Source organism: Leuciscus leuciscus, assembly GCF_965113295.1.
Source record: "Leuciscus leuciscus genome assembly, chromosome: 4".
In the NCBI taxonomy this organism is placed as follows: domain Eukaryota; kingdom Metazoa; phylum Chordata; class Actinopteri; order Cypriniformes; family Leuciscidae; genus Leuciscus; species Leuciscus leuciscus.
Window position 1 is genome coordinate 7,003,418 of NC_138728.1, and position 18,077 is coordinate 7,021,494.

The 18,077-nt window shown below is 37.9% G+C and overlaps 2 protein-coding genes across 2 annotated transcripts in view; both read left to right on the forward strand.

Moving 5' to 3' along the window:
• The window catches only part of tmtc1 (transmembrane O-mannosyltransferase targeting cadherins 1), a 44,400-nt gene extending 33,862 nt beyond the window's left edge, over positions 1-10,538 (forward strand). The window contains exons 10-20 of the mRNA XM_082167075.1: positions 1,648-1,815; positions 2,821-2,934; positions 3,478-3,621; positions 3,714-3,822; positions 3,911-4,013; positions 4,197-4,332; positions 4,582-4,726; positions 5,025-5,162; positions 6,652-6,774; positions 8,503-8,580; positions 9,441-10,538. Of these exons, the coding sequence (XP_082023201.1) occupies positions 1,648-1,815; positions 2,821-2,934; positions 3,478-3,621; positions 3,714-3,822; positions 3,911-4,013; positions 4,197-4,332; positions 4,582-4,726; positions 5,025-5,162; positions 6,652-6,774; positions 8,503-8,580; positions 9,441-9,563 (1,381 nt within the window). The 3' untranslated portion in view covers positions 9,564-10,538. The remainder of the gene's footprint in view (positions 1-1,647; positions 1,816-2,820; positions 2,935-3,477; positions 3,622-3,713; positions 3,823-3,910; positions 4,014-4,196; positions 4,333-4,581; positions 4,727-5,024; positions 5,163-6,651; positions 6,775-8,502; positions 8,581-9,440) is intronic.
• A 1,089-nt stretch (positions 10,539-11,627) lies between these two features.
• Positions 11,628-17,310, forward strand: ovch1 (ovochymase 1). The gene is made up of 13 exons (XM_082168612.1): positions 11,628-11,769; positions 11,868-11,936; positions 12,934-13,120; positions 13,204-13,279; positions 13,377-13,566; positions 13,652-13,791; positions 15,249-15,402; positions 15,491-15,529; positions 15,617-15,836; positions 15,898-16,052; positions 16,140-16,244; positions 16,904-17,040; positions 17,132-17,310. The coding sequence occupies exons 1-13, from the start codon at positions 11,709-11,711 to the stop codon at positions 17,291-17,293; spliced, it is 1,695 nt and encodes a 564-aa protein (XP_082024738.1). The 5' UTR covers positions 11,628-11,708; the 3' UTR covers positions 17,294-17,310.
• Positions 17,311-18,077: the final 767 nt, after the last annotated feature.

Consider the following 18,077-nt stretch of genomic DNA (forward strand, 5'->3'; position numbering starts at 1 on the left):
TGCGTGTGTGGGAAGCAGTGAAAGTGTGTGTGAAGCTGCAGAAGTCCTCATATGTTCTGTTTGTGAGGAGTGGGTGTTGACGGGGAAAGGGAGGTGTCGCCTTCCAAATATAAATTTCCTGTGCAGCCAAAGCAGAGACAAAGAAAGAAACTGAACCTGGAAGGATATTGGGTCACACTTTAGATGAGGGTCCAATTCTCACTATGAACAGACTATTAACTACTTTTGCCTAATTACTGCTTCTTAGTAGTTATTAAGGTAGTTGTTAAGTTTAGGTACTAGGTATGATTACGGGCTTTATAAGTTCTAATAAACAGCCAATATCCTTGTAATATGCATGCTAATAAGCAAAGTTAATAGTGAGAATTGGACCCTAAACTAAAGTGTTAAAAACACCCTAAAAACATTCCAGCATTGAATACATGAACCAGACATTCCCATTTTTAACTTGCTCTTTGCGTCGATACTGTGAGAGATTGATGTAAATGTGTTTGACTTGAGCCGTTTTGGACCGTGTCCACAGTGATACCAGCGTCTGAGGATAAACATTGTGAGATGCGAAATCGGATCAGCCCCTTTCCTGTGGCTAAAGATTGAGGGTTTTGTCCTTCTCATGATTACCTTTAAATATGCACATTCACAGATGTGTCCTGGAGAGACTTTGGATGTGCTTTTTTGTTTGTATCTTGCTAGATAGTGAATATTACCAGTGTCTTACACAATAATTAATAAATATATTCCGTGTTTGATAATAATACTGCAAAAAAATTACGTAAAATGTTCCAAAAATGATATGAAGAATTAATTCAGTAATTATATAATTTATACATTAATAATTTGATATTTATACAACATTTTTATGCTGTCATGTATATCAATAATATTTATAAAATTATAATATTTTGAATATTTACTATCTCATACTGTGTGTGTATAACAGTATACATATTTTAGGAATATTTTAAATGATTATTTATATATTATAAAATGTATTATACATTTATTATCAATTTATTGTGTCAAATATCTTATTTAATATGCAGAATAATCTATGCAAAATAATATTTTACTTAATTTTCTATTAATATATTAATTCATTCATGGGAATTCATGTCATTTTAATTATTTCTTCCCTGTGATTTTTTTGTTTAGAACTTTTAAACTATTTACACTTTTAAATATCCGTGCCTATTTTTTTCATTCAGCATTTGTGTCAGTGATACTACAGATAGGTTCAAAGATACTTTCAAGAATATGATTTTTAGCGCAAGTCATTTGTTCCCAGTCTTATTTGAACTATTCCCTTGCACACACACACAATTTTAAGGGTATCATATTACCATTCGCCATGAGAGTTTCACTGTCTGGCCCTAGGTAATAGTTCATATCTGCATGTGAAGTCTAAAGATTTTCCAGTTGGTTATCACCATCTTTATGTGTTTGAATTAGTTCTTTAGCTGTCTGGAAAAAAGAAGAAATGCATTAGCACACATATGGCATTAAAATATGGCATTTCCCCCCCACCCACAATACTCTCTACACTACATCACCTGTTATACACAAAGGCCTGTTTAAAAATCTATCCAGTGTTTCTCACATTACAAAGCTTTTTCTATAATAACGCTCTGTGTGTGTGTGTGTGTCCAGTATGGGTTACTGTGTTCTGGTGGTGCACGGGCTGAACAGACTGTATTCAGTGGTCAGTCGGTGGGGAGCGGCCGCTTTAACTGTGTCCATGCTGGTTGTCCTCCTCCTCTTCTCCTGGAAGACCGTCCAACAGAATGAGATCTGGCTCTCCAGAGAAGCCCTGTTCAGGTGTGTTCATATTCAGTTCCTGCTGGAAGATCCACAATACATCAGTTTAATGTGATAGCTGGGTTTCGCAACACAATTACTGGTTTCTAGCTGGTTAATGCTGGTTTAGTTGGATTATTAGCCGAAGAGGACCTGGCTGAGCTATTAAGGCCGCGATATACTCAAGGCCAAGTTCCTTTCATTCTTCGCTTTGGGGTAAAAAGAAGTTTGAATTATGTGAGCAGCGGTACACTGTTAGCGAACATCCTAACGGTCACGTCATGTTTAATTATAAACCACTTTATACAATAGATTGCTTTAAAGCAGCAGCTTTTCAGTAATAAACATGAAAAACAGTGGAGACACTGAGCCCACCTACCTATTACGTAATCGCCACAGACCAATGGTAGTTCAAAGATGTTTGAGCAAAATTTTTCGGAAAGTTCGCTTTGGTTTGGAAAGTTCGCAAGCTGTTTCAAACTCCCAAAACAAACACCTGACGAACTTCGCAGTGGCTTGATTTTGTTCGAAATGACGTCACACCAGATCTCGCTTGATGTATATTGTGGCCTTTAGACCATCTTGATCTAGCTTGTAGTTGTTGGACGATTGTTGCCCTCGAGATCCATTTTCCTGCAGAGTTTAGCTCCACCTCCATCCCTAAATAAACACACCTGGACAAGCTAATCAAGGTTTTCAGGATTACTAGAAGGCAGATGAGTTTGATGATTCTTCAGGAAACTGGATCTCGAAGGCCACAGTTGCCCAGCCCTGATCTAACAGGCTCCATCTGACATTTTAAGCTGGTTCAATTGGACTTTTCAGAATTCTTGGCCGAGATTTTCTTTTTTATCACATTTTTATGTTCCATTACGTGTGTATTTTTAAAAAATGAGTTTTAATGCAATTAGCATGAAATGGATTGAGTTTTGCATTCTTTGGATTTTCCTCTTAAATAGTGAATGCAAAATGTTTTCTTTCTCTGTGCCTTCTGGGTCCTGAACTATTTTCTTCCACCTCCGTCAGGTCTGGCATTCAGACTTTACCTCACAATGCTAAAGTTCATTACAACTATGCCAACTTCCTGAAGGACAGAGGGCGAAACCAAGAAGCCATTTACCACTATAAAACAGCCCTCAGGTACTGCGTGCGTGTGTGTGTGTGTGTGTGTGTGTTTGTGTTTGTGTGTGTGTGTGTGTGTGTGTGTGTGTGTGTGTGTGTGTGCATATAGACATGAGTATATACAATAACATACAATAATAATTATGGTAGCATTTTAGTTTAGGGTCCAATTCTCACCATTGCTTATTAGTTGCTAATTAGCATGCATATTACTAGGATATTGGCTGTTTATTAGTACATATAAAGCACATATTAATGCCTCATTCTGCATGATTATATTCTACATCCCTTAATCCTACACAATACCTAAACTTAACTACTTTACTAACTATAAATGAGTTGTAATTTGTAGTTTATTGAGGCAAAAGTCGTGGTTAATAGTTGTGAATTGGACCCTAATCTTAAGTGTGACCATAATTATTTATATATTTTTATTAATAAGATTTTTTTTTATTTTTTTTTATTTAGTTTTAAACATTTAATTTTAATTTAATATTTAATACTGTATTAGCGCTTTGATTGGTAATGTAAATCCTAATAGCGTCCTCTGTCTCTGTGTAGACTGTACCCTCGACATGCCAGTGCTCTGAATAATCTGGGCACTCTGACTCATCAGGCTGAGGAAGCTGAGGTTTATTACAGGAGAGCGCTGGACATTAACCCTCAGCACAACAGAGCTCTCTTCAACCTGGGCAATCTTCTGAAGTAAACACATATTACTTGTGTCCGCTGCCTTTGGTTTCAGACACAGTCTCTGTGTATATGAGGAAGAGGATGATGGTGATATTGTTTTCCAGGTCTCAGGGGAAGGAGGAAGAGGCGGAGAGGATGTTGAAGGAATCGATTCGGTTCGGTCCGCATTTCGCTGATGCGTTCTCCAGCCTCGCCTCTCTATATGCTGACCAGGTCTTGCTCTCTCGATTCAGTTCGTGACACATACAAAGTGGTCTTTTCAGTTCTTGTTAGACATTTTTTTGTGTGTGTGTGTGTGTAGGGACATTCAAAAGAAGCAAATGAAATTTACACCAAGGGTATTGAGAACTGTCCCGACAGTTCTGACCTCCATAACAACTACGGTGTGTTCCTGGTGGACACGGGTAAGAAACTTTTTTCACTTTAAATGATTGAAACTAGTGTCTTTAAATGGTTGCATTGTTACTTGAGGGTGTTAGTGCCCCAAATCTCTAGTGATAAATATATGACACATACACACGTGTTATGTTTCACGCTTCATATCAACCACATTTTACACACCTACATATTGTCTGTGTCCCTTTTAGGTCATGGGGATCGTGCAGCCTTTCATTACCAGGAAGCGGTGCGTCTCAAGCCAGCTCACTATGTTGCCATGGTGAACCTGGGCCGTCTTCTTCGCTCGTCCAATGAAAATAAAGAGGCGGAGCTATGGTACAAAAGGTAAGATGAGATCAAATGAAACTGTATAGACTAAACAATGTATCCAGCTTACACAACTGTAAACTAAAGGCGCTGTGTGTGTGTGTGTGTGTGTGTGTGTGTGTGTGTGTGTGTGTGTGTGTGTGTGTGTGTGTGTGTGTGTGTGTGTGTGTGTGTGTGTGTGTGTGTGTGTGTGTGTGTGTGTGTGTGTGTGTGTGTGTGTGTGTGTGTGTGTGTGTGTGTGTATGTGTTTGTGTGCGTCCCACACAGGGCCCTGCAAGTCGTTCGTAAAGTTGATATCCTGACGCCTCTTGGGGCTTTATACTACAACACGGGTAGATTCGAGGAGGCACTGGAGGTTTACAGAGAGGCAGCCACACTGCAGCCTGACAGCACTGATATCTGGCTCGCCCTGGTGAGATTACAGTGACTTTTTTAGCCCCAAAAATGCCCAATGCCTTTTTTTTTCCAGTCCAGCCAGTTAGGTTTGATGTTGTTATAACTGTCAGCGTCCTTGAAAATGGTTTTCTTGAAGAGTTTTAAAGCGTATAACGTCAGCTTAATTAAGCCTCCACAGAACCGTCACTGTGATTCACATCACCGCCTAGAGAAACAAAGGCCGCAACCTCTCGGGTTCCTTTCTGGCCGCTCTTTCATTCCCTCTTTCCTTTTTTTAACTTGTTTTGTCTGTTCCCGTCTCGTTGTCTCCACAGGCGCAGGTTTTAGCCATGGCAGGTCGTTCTACAGAGGCAGAGAAAATGACCCTGGGCATCATTTCAAAGACCAGCAACTGCATTGAATGTTTCCGCTTGTTGTCTGCCATCTACAGCAAACAAGGCAACCACACTGAGGTGTGTGTATGTGTCTGTGTGTGCGCTCCCTTTTATTGCTTGTACTAGAGCTGCACGGTTAATCATTAAAAGATCGCAAAAAATAGAGCAAATCCTTTTTGCCGCTTCAAATAACGATTGTATCGATTACATTGTTAAACCACTAGGTGGCGATAAGTGACTGTTCAAAATGTATGTGTCATTGAATCATTCATTCATTCAAGAGATTCGTTCAATAAAAAATGCTGATTCATCCAGTAATGAAATAAGGCTGCATTTAACTCCACTTTTAGACGTACACTGGCAAACTTCCCGAAGCACTTCCGCTCGGGGAATCCCTGCCGCCATTTTGAAATGCGTTCAACTTCGTCAAGTGGACGAGGGAAGTTTATTTGGACAGACCCTCGACCCCTCGATCCTGACTGAGGGAGTCTACTCAACATGTACACTTCAGGCAGATCCATAGACCACAATGCACCATGATTGTGACGTCACAGCAGATCACGCTTAATTCACCCCACACCCCATACAACTAGTTATTTTGACATTTAACCGCATTTAATACTTGTAAGCTGACAGTTTTTTAACACAGGTATAGTGTTATCATTTTTGTGTTTTAATATATTTATTATTCATAATAAATTCATATTTGCATATATTTTCATTTTGAACAGCCCAAGCATACATACAGGCCTATAGAATGGTGTGTAAAATTCATAAGGAAAAAAACTGTAAATAATAAATCAGCTCTATTGCAGATGCTGATTAAGGGCTTTAATTTAAACACATTGCAAGGGCTCCGCCAGTGAGCAGTGACGCACATCCAAGTGAACGAGTCGGAGGGAAGTTAGCGAGGGAAGGGCAAACAAAATTTGACTTAAACGCAGCCCAAGTGAAATCTTTATGAGTGAGTCATTGAATCTTTCATTCAAGGGATTCATTCAAAAACGCTGATTGAAATTGAAATGAAATGCGAAATAAAATGTAAATATTCATTCTAATGAATTAAACATTTTTAAATAGACTGCAGCAAATACTATTTTGTCAGAACCTCTAATAATTTACCTGTGACTTTATTTAGTTGTCTGTTCGGAATCCTGGGAGAATCGTGAAACAAAAAAACCCTGTGAGTGTCATTTTATCCAGATTGGTGCAGCTCTTTCTTGTACAGAAATGGGAAAAACACAAACACAAGACTTTTCCCCTTAATTTGATGCTCTGTGAAATCAGTTCATGCAGGAGCTTCATTTTGCCTTCGGTCTAATCTCGTCGCTGAGGTCGGCGATTCAAAAGAACATTTGATTGAATCTCAGTGAGGCGTCTCTGACTAGATTTTTTTTTTTGTGTAATTTCTTTTCATTACACATGCCTTTACTTCATTACTTTATTACTTGAGTTTAGCAATTCTGCGCCTCAAAGAGAAATCTCAGCTCTTGCAGATGAAGAAGTTCAGCACGAGTTTTGAGCTTGAATGAGCGCGCGCGTGTGTGTGTGTGTGTGTGTGTTTCAGGCGTTGGATGCGTTGAAGACCGCACTGCAGCAGGAGCCGGCAGACCCTGTGGTGAAGGCAGAGCTGCACTTCTCCATGGGTAACCAGCTCCGAGAGATGAACGAGCTTGATCGAGCCTTCCAGGTAACTTCACCTGCAGCTGTCAGACTGAGAGAACAGCTCTTCAAATATTCCCTTTCAACACGTTCTTGTTTACCGAGCCGTAGTTTGCCTACAGACAGTTCACGGACCATGTCATGCTTATAAACTGCAAGAGCTTTTCCCAAATGGAAAATTCTTATTTGACTGGATGATTTTATACAAAATCCAAGTCAAGATTAACAGGGTTTTATGAGTCCTCTGAGAAGCATGAGATTTTTTTTGTCTCTGAAATATGCAATTCATACTGAAAATAACTTGAAAACACATCTTCTATCATAATATAGTATTTTTCATAAAGGAAGAAATACTTCGCATAAAGAAACAAAGCCTTTTAGGATCATAAATAATTTTCATGACAATATATTCTCCATTGCTTGTTAAGAAAAAGCTATTCTGATTACTGTATTGTGAAAGGAAAAATTATGAAGCATTATTTATTGTTTAAATGTCAAATGAAAAATTTGAAAATTAATGTCATCATTAATATGAAATAAAATATGGATACATTTACTTATGTTAAATTAAATGCTGAATTTTGGACACAATTTACATCACTGCATTAAAACATAAATGCACATAAATATACATAAATGCAATTCATATAGACAGTCTTGAATACTTTAAGACTTGAATACTTCATCTTCTATGATGAGCGTGCTTTCCATTTATGAATTAAGACTATTTTAAGATATTTTTGTGTGGCACAAAGTCAAAGACATTTTCAAGATTTCGTTTTTTATCATCATCTTAGATATTTGTCATTGACCCATTTACAAGCGCCTCTGAGGAACAACTAAATGCTAGATTTGCCAACATTTACCAGGTTCATGGAATAATTATTCTTTTTAAATGTATTTAAGAGTAATACTAATTGAGTGATATATTAAATATTACTAATATATTTCTGGTGATATAAAATTCAGCAATGAACATTTCTGTCATGATGAATATAGTCATGAATATTATTATAATTTTTTTTACCATTTGGCCACCATTCTGTTTCTATGAGACGTCCGATTATGAGAGTGTTCAAGTCATGGTTATAATAAGCTGCCGTATGAAACCAACTAAACTCTGGCTAAATGTGGAGTAATTGTGTTTTCTGCTGCTTGCTTCTTCTTCTCTCACCTTCACACTGTTCTTGCCGGTGCCCTGATACTGTCACAGGAACATCAGCCGCATCCTTTCATCTCCAAATATAAACAGTCCAGACTTTGTCTCGTGCTGGAAGCTTTCTTCTTAACCTTGCTTTTTCTCTGCCTTAAAAGGACTTGAATGGGCAGAATGTCTGGTTAACACAAGGACTGTTATGGTTTCATTCTTTGTTCCTGGACTCATTCCAGGCCTCCCGCTAATATTTGCCCTGTAGTTCCACATTTATTGTGACCACAAAGGGACAGATGAGAACAGGCTGGTCTCAGGTTCACATAATGCTGCTATCCAGTTCAAAGCTCAATTATAAAGGCTTAAACAAAAAGGCCTTTTGCGGTATTTCAACACCACATCTGCGGTAGAGCCAGACTGTTAACTTCACCTCCAGTGTTTTTTCTTTTCTTTTCTTAATGGATCATGTTTCTTACACAAGACCAAAACTGTTATTAAAGGTTGAATCTCGCCGGTGGTTTAATGCTGTTGAATTCATTCATCATTGGATACATTATCATGTTTATACCATATATAATATGTCATGTTTTGATCTAATGTTTCCAGAGCTACAAGCTTGCTGTTGAGCTCAAGCCTGACCAATCACAGGCCTGGATGAATATGGGCGGCATTCAGCATATCAAGGTGTGTTGGCTGAGACTTGAGGTCTGATGAAAACTGACAAGGAATTTTACCACAAAAACCAAAAGGAAAAATATATATCTTGCATAAACAAAGAAATTGTTTGCTTTAAGAAAATGAAGCCTTTGGTTAGGACCATAAATAATTCTGACATTATTTTTATGATAATTTATTCTCAGTAACTTATTAGAAAATTTGTATTACTGTAATGTGAAGAATATATAGATATATTCTATTATAATTAATAATACAAATTAAATATGCAAAAAAATCTAATAATTATAACAATAATTAAAAGTTAAACATTACATTTTATATATATATATATATATTGTAGATGCATATATGCAGTGCATATAGTCAGAAATGGTGGTATAAAAGGTAATTGTAGTAAGAATATATATATATATATATATATATATATATTTTTTTTTTTTTTTTTTTAGTTATCATATGTGTGTGTGTGTGTAAACAACATTGTATAAAATTGGTTTTATTTACATTAAACATTTCTAAATAGATTTACTTAATACAAAACTGTATTGTTTTTTTTTTTCAAGCACAAAAATAATGCTAATATTATAATTTAGTCACATTGCATTAACCATAAAAAAAACATTAAAAAAAAAGAAGGAATTTTTAAAGAAAAAATAATTTTTATGGACTGCATTACAATGATAATGAGAGATTTTTTTTAAGTAATAATTTTGAGGGAAATGTGCTTAATTAAGAAAAGGCACAAAATCATAATGCTCTCTAATATTTAAAAAATATCGTTTTTTTTTTTTTTTTTTATCCTTTTGATTATATGACCTGTATATTTCCTCATGAGACCGATCCAATCACTCTTGTCTGTTTTTTAGGGAGACTATGCAGCAGCACGAATGTACTACCAAAGAGCTCTTCTCCTCTCACCCAGCTCCAAACTGCTGAAGGAGAATCTGGCCAAGCTGGACAGACTAGAGAAAAAACTACAAGGGGCCTAGGAGGAACAGCGAGACCCGAACCATCGGCCAAGTAACCAAGAGACAGAAGGGTGGAGAGAGGGAGCGGACTAACACAGTTTGGACTCAGGAGATGATTCACGACTGCTTCCTTCCCCTCCAGAGTTTACAGAGGATTGAAATAATCCAAAAGACTGACATTTTGTAGCCTCTGCATTCAGAGCTGGAGCACACAGATACCCACTGACCTCAGCAACAACACATTTCAGAAGATTTCATCATCGTTCCTGTCTCTAAAACCACTCAACGACTACTTTGAAGTGCTCAGACCGGGACAAACTGAGCGTGTGTTCTTGTTTTATTCCTCACCGTCAGGCGTGGAAGCAGAGGTGCCATCTCTGAGACTGCGAGGGATGTAAAGCCGTTCCACTCGACCGCAGCGGCTCCGTTCTGCTTCCATGATTGCTAAGCCTCGGAACCGGCGTCTCGGACAAATGCTGCAAGTTTTGACAAATATGACTGGGGCATCTACTGTGTTCCATGAACACGGCTGATCTGATTTTGTGATTTAAATGAAGGACAAAAAAAATGACAGGGTCGTTCATCATGTGCTTTAATTTTGATCCTTTATCTTGTACATGCATCAATATTGTGGAATGTATCTTTGACTAAAGGCGTTTTGACCTGTGCAGTGAATTACATATCCTATTTTTCTCCTCATAAGCTATTATACGGAAGTCTCTTTCAAATCGGAATTACGAATACGATGCATAACGACGTATCCTTGAACTGGGTCACCGTGACAGTAAATGGATTGGAGTCATATTTTCTCTGGCCGGAGTTTGTCATGCAGTAGTACTCTTGATTACACCGTAATCTTTGCACTTACGTTTCGTTGCCATAGGAACTGTTATCAAGAACATTTCTTTAAATGAGCAGCAGCCGTGCTAAACATGTCATAGCAGAAACCAATGTGAAGTAATGTATGATTATTTAATAAATATTATCCAATACTTATGAATGTGCTCTTGTGTTTGTGTGCTCTGGATGGGCAATTATGTGTGCAATCACTTTTTATCAAAATCCAAGGCCAGGTGTTAAATTACCCAAATCAACCGTTGCATTGTGTAATTGCGTTTACATCCCACTGTTTTAACATAACGCACACAAAGCTGACAGATCAGATATAGAAACAGTTTCTCCTTCTACTGAATTTGCAATATGATTCAAGATTTTCATTTGATTTCATCTTACCTAACAATATTTTTAATCGCAGACGTTGGTACATGAATGAATGCTGCATTATCTTCAACAAGACAAACTGCTTTTTCATTTACTCGTTGTTACAAATCTAAATCTTTTATCAGTGTTACGAAACTATGCTGTTAACATTTGAGAATGCAAAAAAAAAAAGAAAAAGTAATGGTTTAAATACGGATTTTATATACATTTCATATTTATATTATACAATATATATAAAACCATAAGGTACGTTTTTTATGGGTATATATATGTTTATGTATGTATTTATGTATATTCACTGTATGTGTGTAGATGAATATACACACACAGAGATGCACCCATATAATACATAAATATAATAATATATACACATGTACACACATATTGTATAAATAAACATTTATGTTATATGTGATTAATCATGATTGATCGATTTGACAGCACTAATACAGTATATATACTGTTTTGCTTTTTTTTTTTTTTAAATGATGCCATCTGCTTGAATGATAAGATAAGCAAATGAAATCCATTTCTTTTTTCAAACATTGTTATTATGGGTCGTTAATTATGATTAAATAAAACATTTAAAACCCTGGTGTGACTCTGGCCAGAACAATGATGCAGATTGGTGTAGACACTGAATTTGAATTTCTGTATGTATTCTCGACAGTAATTGGTCTTTTTATATTTTATAACGATAGCTTGTTCACAAGAATGGAAAATCTGTCGTGCAAAGCATCTATAATGCGTGTAGTTCTCGTGTTCGCGCTTGAATCTCTGCCGGCCTCTAGTGGTGAACTTCTGAACTACCCCACACTCGCTTAATTAAGCGCTGATTGCGCCTCACAGGTGTTACAGGGCTTAAATGTGCTTTGCGCGTTGTTTACCCGTAAAGTCTTTTGTATTACGTTTTCTCCTTTCATTTTTAATAACAGATTTGTGAACATGTGTAAAAAGTATTTATTTATTTTAATACTGTCTCTTAATTGGACAAAGGCTGACCCCGGTGAGCGGATCTTGATCGTGTTTTGGTAGCTTTGTGAAACCATGTTACCTGATGTGGTTCATGTGATTCATTTAAATGATCGTAATGTTTCTTTTAAGATGCAGAAAAGAAACCCAAAGAGAGTGCTTCAACTGAGACAAACTGCATCTTTGGCAAGGGATGTTATGGTGAGACAGAGTTCGCAATGCTTTTCTTCAAGTCTATTTGTATTGGGCGATACCTTTCACAATACATATAGTTTCAACAAACAAAAAAAGCTTGTTCTGATGTTATGTGGCTATAGTTTATGTCGTGTATTCGGTTAAACAGACACAACAACTTGTTAGGTAACAAATTCTAATGGTTGTATTATGGTTACAGATAATATTTGAAAGTTTTCCATGTCAATTGAATTGTTAATCTGCTATAGGTGAAGGGTGAAACAACTTCAGGGTAAGGAGATGCACTTCCCCTTTAAAAACATATAGATTTCCATGAAATAATTTCAAATGATGTGTAGCCACACATCCCAGCATAAACGCTCCTGATAAACTATTTATTAAAGCTTCTACATTCACATACCACTGTTCATTTGAACAAAAAGCAAGCATCTATAGGCTACTGTATGCAGGATTTGGCATGGCAGAAAGCGTGCAAAGAGCCCTCCCTTTATAATCAGTATATCTGTCACTCATCATAGTTCATTGCAATCTCACAAAGTTCCATTATGGTCAGTGAAGCTGACTGCACAATGAATCTCTTGTTTACATAATTGTTTTTTATAATGGTATAATTTGCAAGCGTGCAAAACTCTGAATCCACTCACTGGAGTTTTTGTTCAGTGCTAATTTAAACGCCTCTGATTGGCCATTGCGTTCGAGAAATCAACAGATATGTTTGTGATTGGCTACACTGCTCAACGCTGCAAAAACACTGTCAATAGAAACCTTTGACGTTCTCAATCTCCAGAGCACAAACACTGATGCGCACCGGTAAAAGCTGCTTGTATCTGCTGATCAGTTTTCTTTTCCTTCTAAAATAAGCAGACAAAGCCGCGGTTTGAGTGAGAAAATTCCACGCTAGTCTCAAGTCTGTGGCCAAGAGAAGGCCAAGCATTGCCCAGCTTTACACTCCCTCCCCCAGTGTCTGCTGGATTGCTCACAAATATGATTACTTGCTTTTCAGACCAGGCTGGCGTACGCACCTTCATCCCAGAGCAGGATGAGGAGGAGAGTCGGATTATAGGTGGGCAGGAGGCCTGGGCACATTCGTGGCCTTGGCAAGTGTCCCTGCTGTACTCCGACATGCCAGCCTGCGGGGGTGCCGTCCTCGACCTGAGGTGGGTTATCACCGCCAGCCACTGCTTCAAACGGTGAGCCCATCCGTGGTCTATAAACCCTCCGACTGCCTGAGTGCAGTGTGTGTGTCTAAACCAAAATTCCTGTTTGTGAGCAGGTATAAAAAGGCGTCGATGTGGAGCGCAGTGGTTGGAATGCACGATTTGGAGAATACGAATGAATCCTATCGTCAAGTAAGTGTCTGTGTATATTTACATCTCACTACCTTATTGTGTGATCTTTATCATCATAGATTTTTGCTATTTGAACTCTTGTGTATTTTATTTAAAGACTGTAAGGGTGGAAAAAATCATCTCCCACAAGGACTACAACCAAAAGACAAATGAGAACGATATTGCCCTGCTGAAACTGCAGAGTCCACTGGTGTTTGATGAGTGTGTGAGACCTGTTGGCATCTTGAATAATGACTTGGGTCCTCGGGAAAACTGCACTGTCACGGGCTGGGGCGCCATCAGAGAGAGTACGCCGTTATTTAATTAAATGTGCTGTTAAACCTGTGGAATAGTGGTGGTTATGTGATTTAGATGGTATTTGTCTCTTTATAGATGGTGCTCGTGCCTCCAGACTTCAAGAGGTCAATGTTACTGTTTTTGATCCACAAACATGTAGCAATTTTTATGGAGGGAAAATGTTTGAGTTTATGATGTGTGCCGGGGCGGCTGCTGGTGGAATGGATGCATGTCAGGTAAACATTTGCAATTTGGCTTTGATTCTGAGACGCATCACAAGAGGATAAAAAAAAAGAAAAGAAAAAAAAAAACATTTTACGTGGTCTCAATTGGTTAATTTTATTCAACAACAAAATTCTTAGAACAAAATTGTATATAAATGATTGATTTAATAAAAATCTTTGAAAAGAAAACCATACAAGTAATTTAGCATAATCCTAATATATCATGTAATATTAATAATAAATATCTAATATTTTATATGCATGTGCGTGCCGTGTAGAAATTTATGTAGATTTTAAAATAATTGTCTGGTAAACATTTGCATTTTTTTAAATGACGGTTACCAGAAGGGTATGCGCATGTTTTTATTTGTATATGTATGAGTATGTTTTTATTTGATAGATAGATAGATAGATAGATAGATAGATAGATAGATAGATAGATAGATAGATAGATAGATAGATAGATAGATAGATAGATAGATAGATAGATAGATAGATAGATTGATTTATGCTGTGTGGTGTGACAAACATGCAGGAGAACATCACACAGAGGATATAATATTGTTAATATTAAATTAAAGGGATACTCCACCGTTTTTTCATATTAAACTATGTTATTCCCTTAACTAAGACGAGTTGATGCATACCTCTCTCATCTCAGTGCGTGCACTTAATCGCTCTGGCGCGAGGTGACACTTTGATAGCACTTAGCTTAGCCCAGTATATTCAATAGTATCTGACAGCAATGAATTTAGAAGTGACCAAACACATCAACGTTTTCCCTATTTAAAAACAGTTACACGAGTAGTTATACGACCAAGTATGGTGACACAAAATAAAACGTGGCGCTTTTCTAAGCGGGTTAAAAAGGATAACTATAATATATGGCGGAATAGCACTTTTGGGAGTACTTCGACTCGGTGCAGTAAAAAGTCACGCCTGATCCTCTTCCCACTATTGACAGAAGTGAGGAAGAGGATCAGGCGTGACTTTTTACTGCGCCAAGTCGAAGTACTAAGTGCTATCAAAGTGTCACCGCGCGCCAGAGCGATTAAGTGCACGCACTGAGATGAGAGAGGTATGTATCAACTAGTCTTCGTTAAGGGAATAACATAGTTTAATTATGAAAAAACGGTGGAGTATCCGGAGGGCCTAGTGTATGTAGGTTTTTGGTCTTTCCCTTCAATTAGTGCCCAATTAAGACCTAGACTACCAGGTGAGGGGAGATCTTAACCAATTAGTGACCTACTCAATCAGTTTGGTTCAAGGTAAAAGAGAAAACCTGCATACACTAGGCCCTCCGTGGAACCGGTTTGAGACCACTGCTTTAAGTCATATTAATAAAATAAAAACTCTATTAATCATCTTCATTTTTATGACAAGGCAATGTTAGTTTAGGTTGTAAAATAATTTCCTTCACTGTGGACACTCTTTAGTTTGACGCATGTGTGCTGTGGATGTCTGTTCAGGGCGACTCTGGCGGCCCCCTCTCGTGTTTCACAGGCGATAGGTACGAGCTTGCCGGGGTGGTCAGCTGGGGGGTCGGATGTGGTCGAGCCCAAAGACCAGGGGTCTACACCATGCTGTCCCACTACAAACAATGGATCATTTCTTCAATGCATGGTATGAACTTTCAGATTTCAGTGATCCAGGTGCATATCAGTGTCTGATCTAAAACTGCTGTAGCTTATTTTCCTCTTGTATGATATAGGTGAACTCGTTTCTGTTGACTCTGGAGCAGATTCAACTGGTAAGACTCTCTTTTCATGCTCTCAGTATCAGTCGTGTACCCTTTCAATTGCTTTATTCATCATTCATGTCCATGTTATGGCTTCAGCCCAGTGTGGTCATTCCAAGGTGGGTCCCTGCCAGCTGCCCAGTGGCTTTGCCCAGGTGGTGTCCACTGAGGATGGCACGTTCAAGGTGGAGAACATAAGTGAGGCGTGCCCAAACTCCTGGCCATGGCACGTCAGCCTGCAGAACCACGACACGCATTACTGTAGCGGCGTCCTCGTTGACCCGCGCTGGGTGCTGGCGCCACGCCACTGCTTCGCCAAGTAAGACATGGGTTTGATCATCTGTCGTTCCTCAGTGATGTTCTGACAGTTTGTCCCACAGGGCTGGAGATGTTGTGATATTGGGAGCTCATGACCTCAACTTCATGTCGGGTCAGACTGCAGCTGTGGAAAGCGTGCAGAGTTTGCCTCACGACGGCACATTCCCACCGGTCTCCGATCTCTCCATGATCCGCTTGTCTGTCCCGGCTCGAATAGGTATAGGATCGTATTACCTTATCTGTGTTTTTCATGAGATCCTGTTCCACAATCGAAGTTGTACGGGTTAACGTGTGCTCCGTCCAGGGTCGATGATATTTCCTGTGTGCTTGACGGATAACGATGATGGAATGGTGAATGAAGACAACTCGTCTTGTGTGACAACTGGTTGGGGGACAAGAAAATCTACATGTGAGTCAACTGGCTTACTAACAGGGTTTGAGATTAAAATCAACATGAAATGGCATTCATAACCTCTTCTATTTTGTAATTTGGTGTATTAAATGTAAAAATGAGCTATTCATGAAAATAATGTAGGACGTGACTTGATTTTATCCATCAATAACTAATTGGGACGTGAACAATTCCTGTTACATACCAGAATCCTAGAGCTATGTGATTGGAGAAGATGGGACTTTTATTTTATTTTCCATCCATCCTCCAAACTGCTTATTTTATTGGTTTTTTTTATTTTATATTCTGTCTATCCATTCTTTAAACTGCTCCCCATCCCCCCCTTTTTCCCATCCATTCTCCAAACTGCTCATTTTATTTAAATTATTTTATTTATTTTGTTTTTATTTTCCATCTGTCCATGTTTATGCTTTTATTTGATTTATTGGAGTAACATGCATTGCTACAAGATGCACAAGAAGATCAAAAACATGTTTTTAAGAAGTAAATGAGATGAATCTTGAGTTTATGTTGACTTTACATCAGAAAATTTGGAAAATTATAAAAGGAAACGCCACAATTTTCTGTACAACATTTTTCATCCATTGCTACTTTGCATCTGCTCCTTCCTCAAGCACATTTCTGGGAAGTAGTGATGTTTTCTCTTCTCATAATAGTGGATCTACACGCTGATATCATGCATATGGCCAGGGTCAAGTCTCTTACTGAGAAATCCTGCAAGACCGGCTGGGGTGACAGTTTCAACATGAAATTCCTCCTGTGTACGGATGCAGCAGCCTCTACCGCCTGCTTGGTACAGTCTTATGATTCTTCAATACAGATGTGTTGAAACTCCTATGATTCACATGCTCGTGTCTGGGTCACCTAAATTCTTTCTTTTATAGGGGGACTCGGGCGCACCCCTTATGTGTGCAAAAAATGACGTCTATTACCTTGTAGGACTAACAACAGGGGGCGGCAAGAAATGTGAACCTCAGAAACCAGCGGTGTTCACTCGAGTGTCTGCCCATCACTCGTGGATACAAAATTTTATAAAAAATGCCTAATAAATAATAAAGCTTATTGAAATATTGTGCATCTCCTTGTGTGTTTTATCGTCTTTTTTGTTTGTTTTTTGCAAAGTAATATTTTCTTTTATGACTTATAAGTAAAAGAAAATGACCTATTTAAAATTAATAATGTCATTGTTTTGAAGTTACATGAATCAGTAATTGCTAGGGAAGACTTGCTTTAATAATAGCAATCGATCATGTGACGCTTGGCTGAATGTAATTTTCTAAAATATAGACTGTTGCCTTGTTCTGCTTTCGAAATGCTATTGTCACGTTCTATAAATTCAAGCTAGTGAATGAATCGTTCATTTGAGTCGAATCTTAATGAATCAATTGAACCGGTTGATTAAAATTATTCGTTTTCCTATTTAAAAATATTTATTTTATTTTATTATTATTGTATGTACAATGTTAAATACTCGTATTTATACTAAATGTTGCTTGAATAAAAAAAAAAGCGGTCAACTGGAGTCACACTCGCTTTTTGGTTTTATTAACTCTCATTCGAAACAGAGTTGGTTTAATAAACATTTCAATTTCAGTACCTGTAAATTAATTTGAAAATGGTCAAAAATGCAAACTAAAGTTAGGTTCTAAATAACTTATGTGCTACATATCAAAATGGATATTTTGGAACGTTTCGTTTAAATCTCGGGGACCACGTGCTATGATTACGTCCTGACGTAAAAGATCTGAACGAACAGTTCAAAAGAACCGATTCGCGGAAGTGAGTCGGACTTCTCATCACTAATTCAAACTCCACCCCTGCTATTCCACT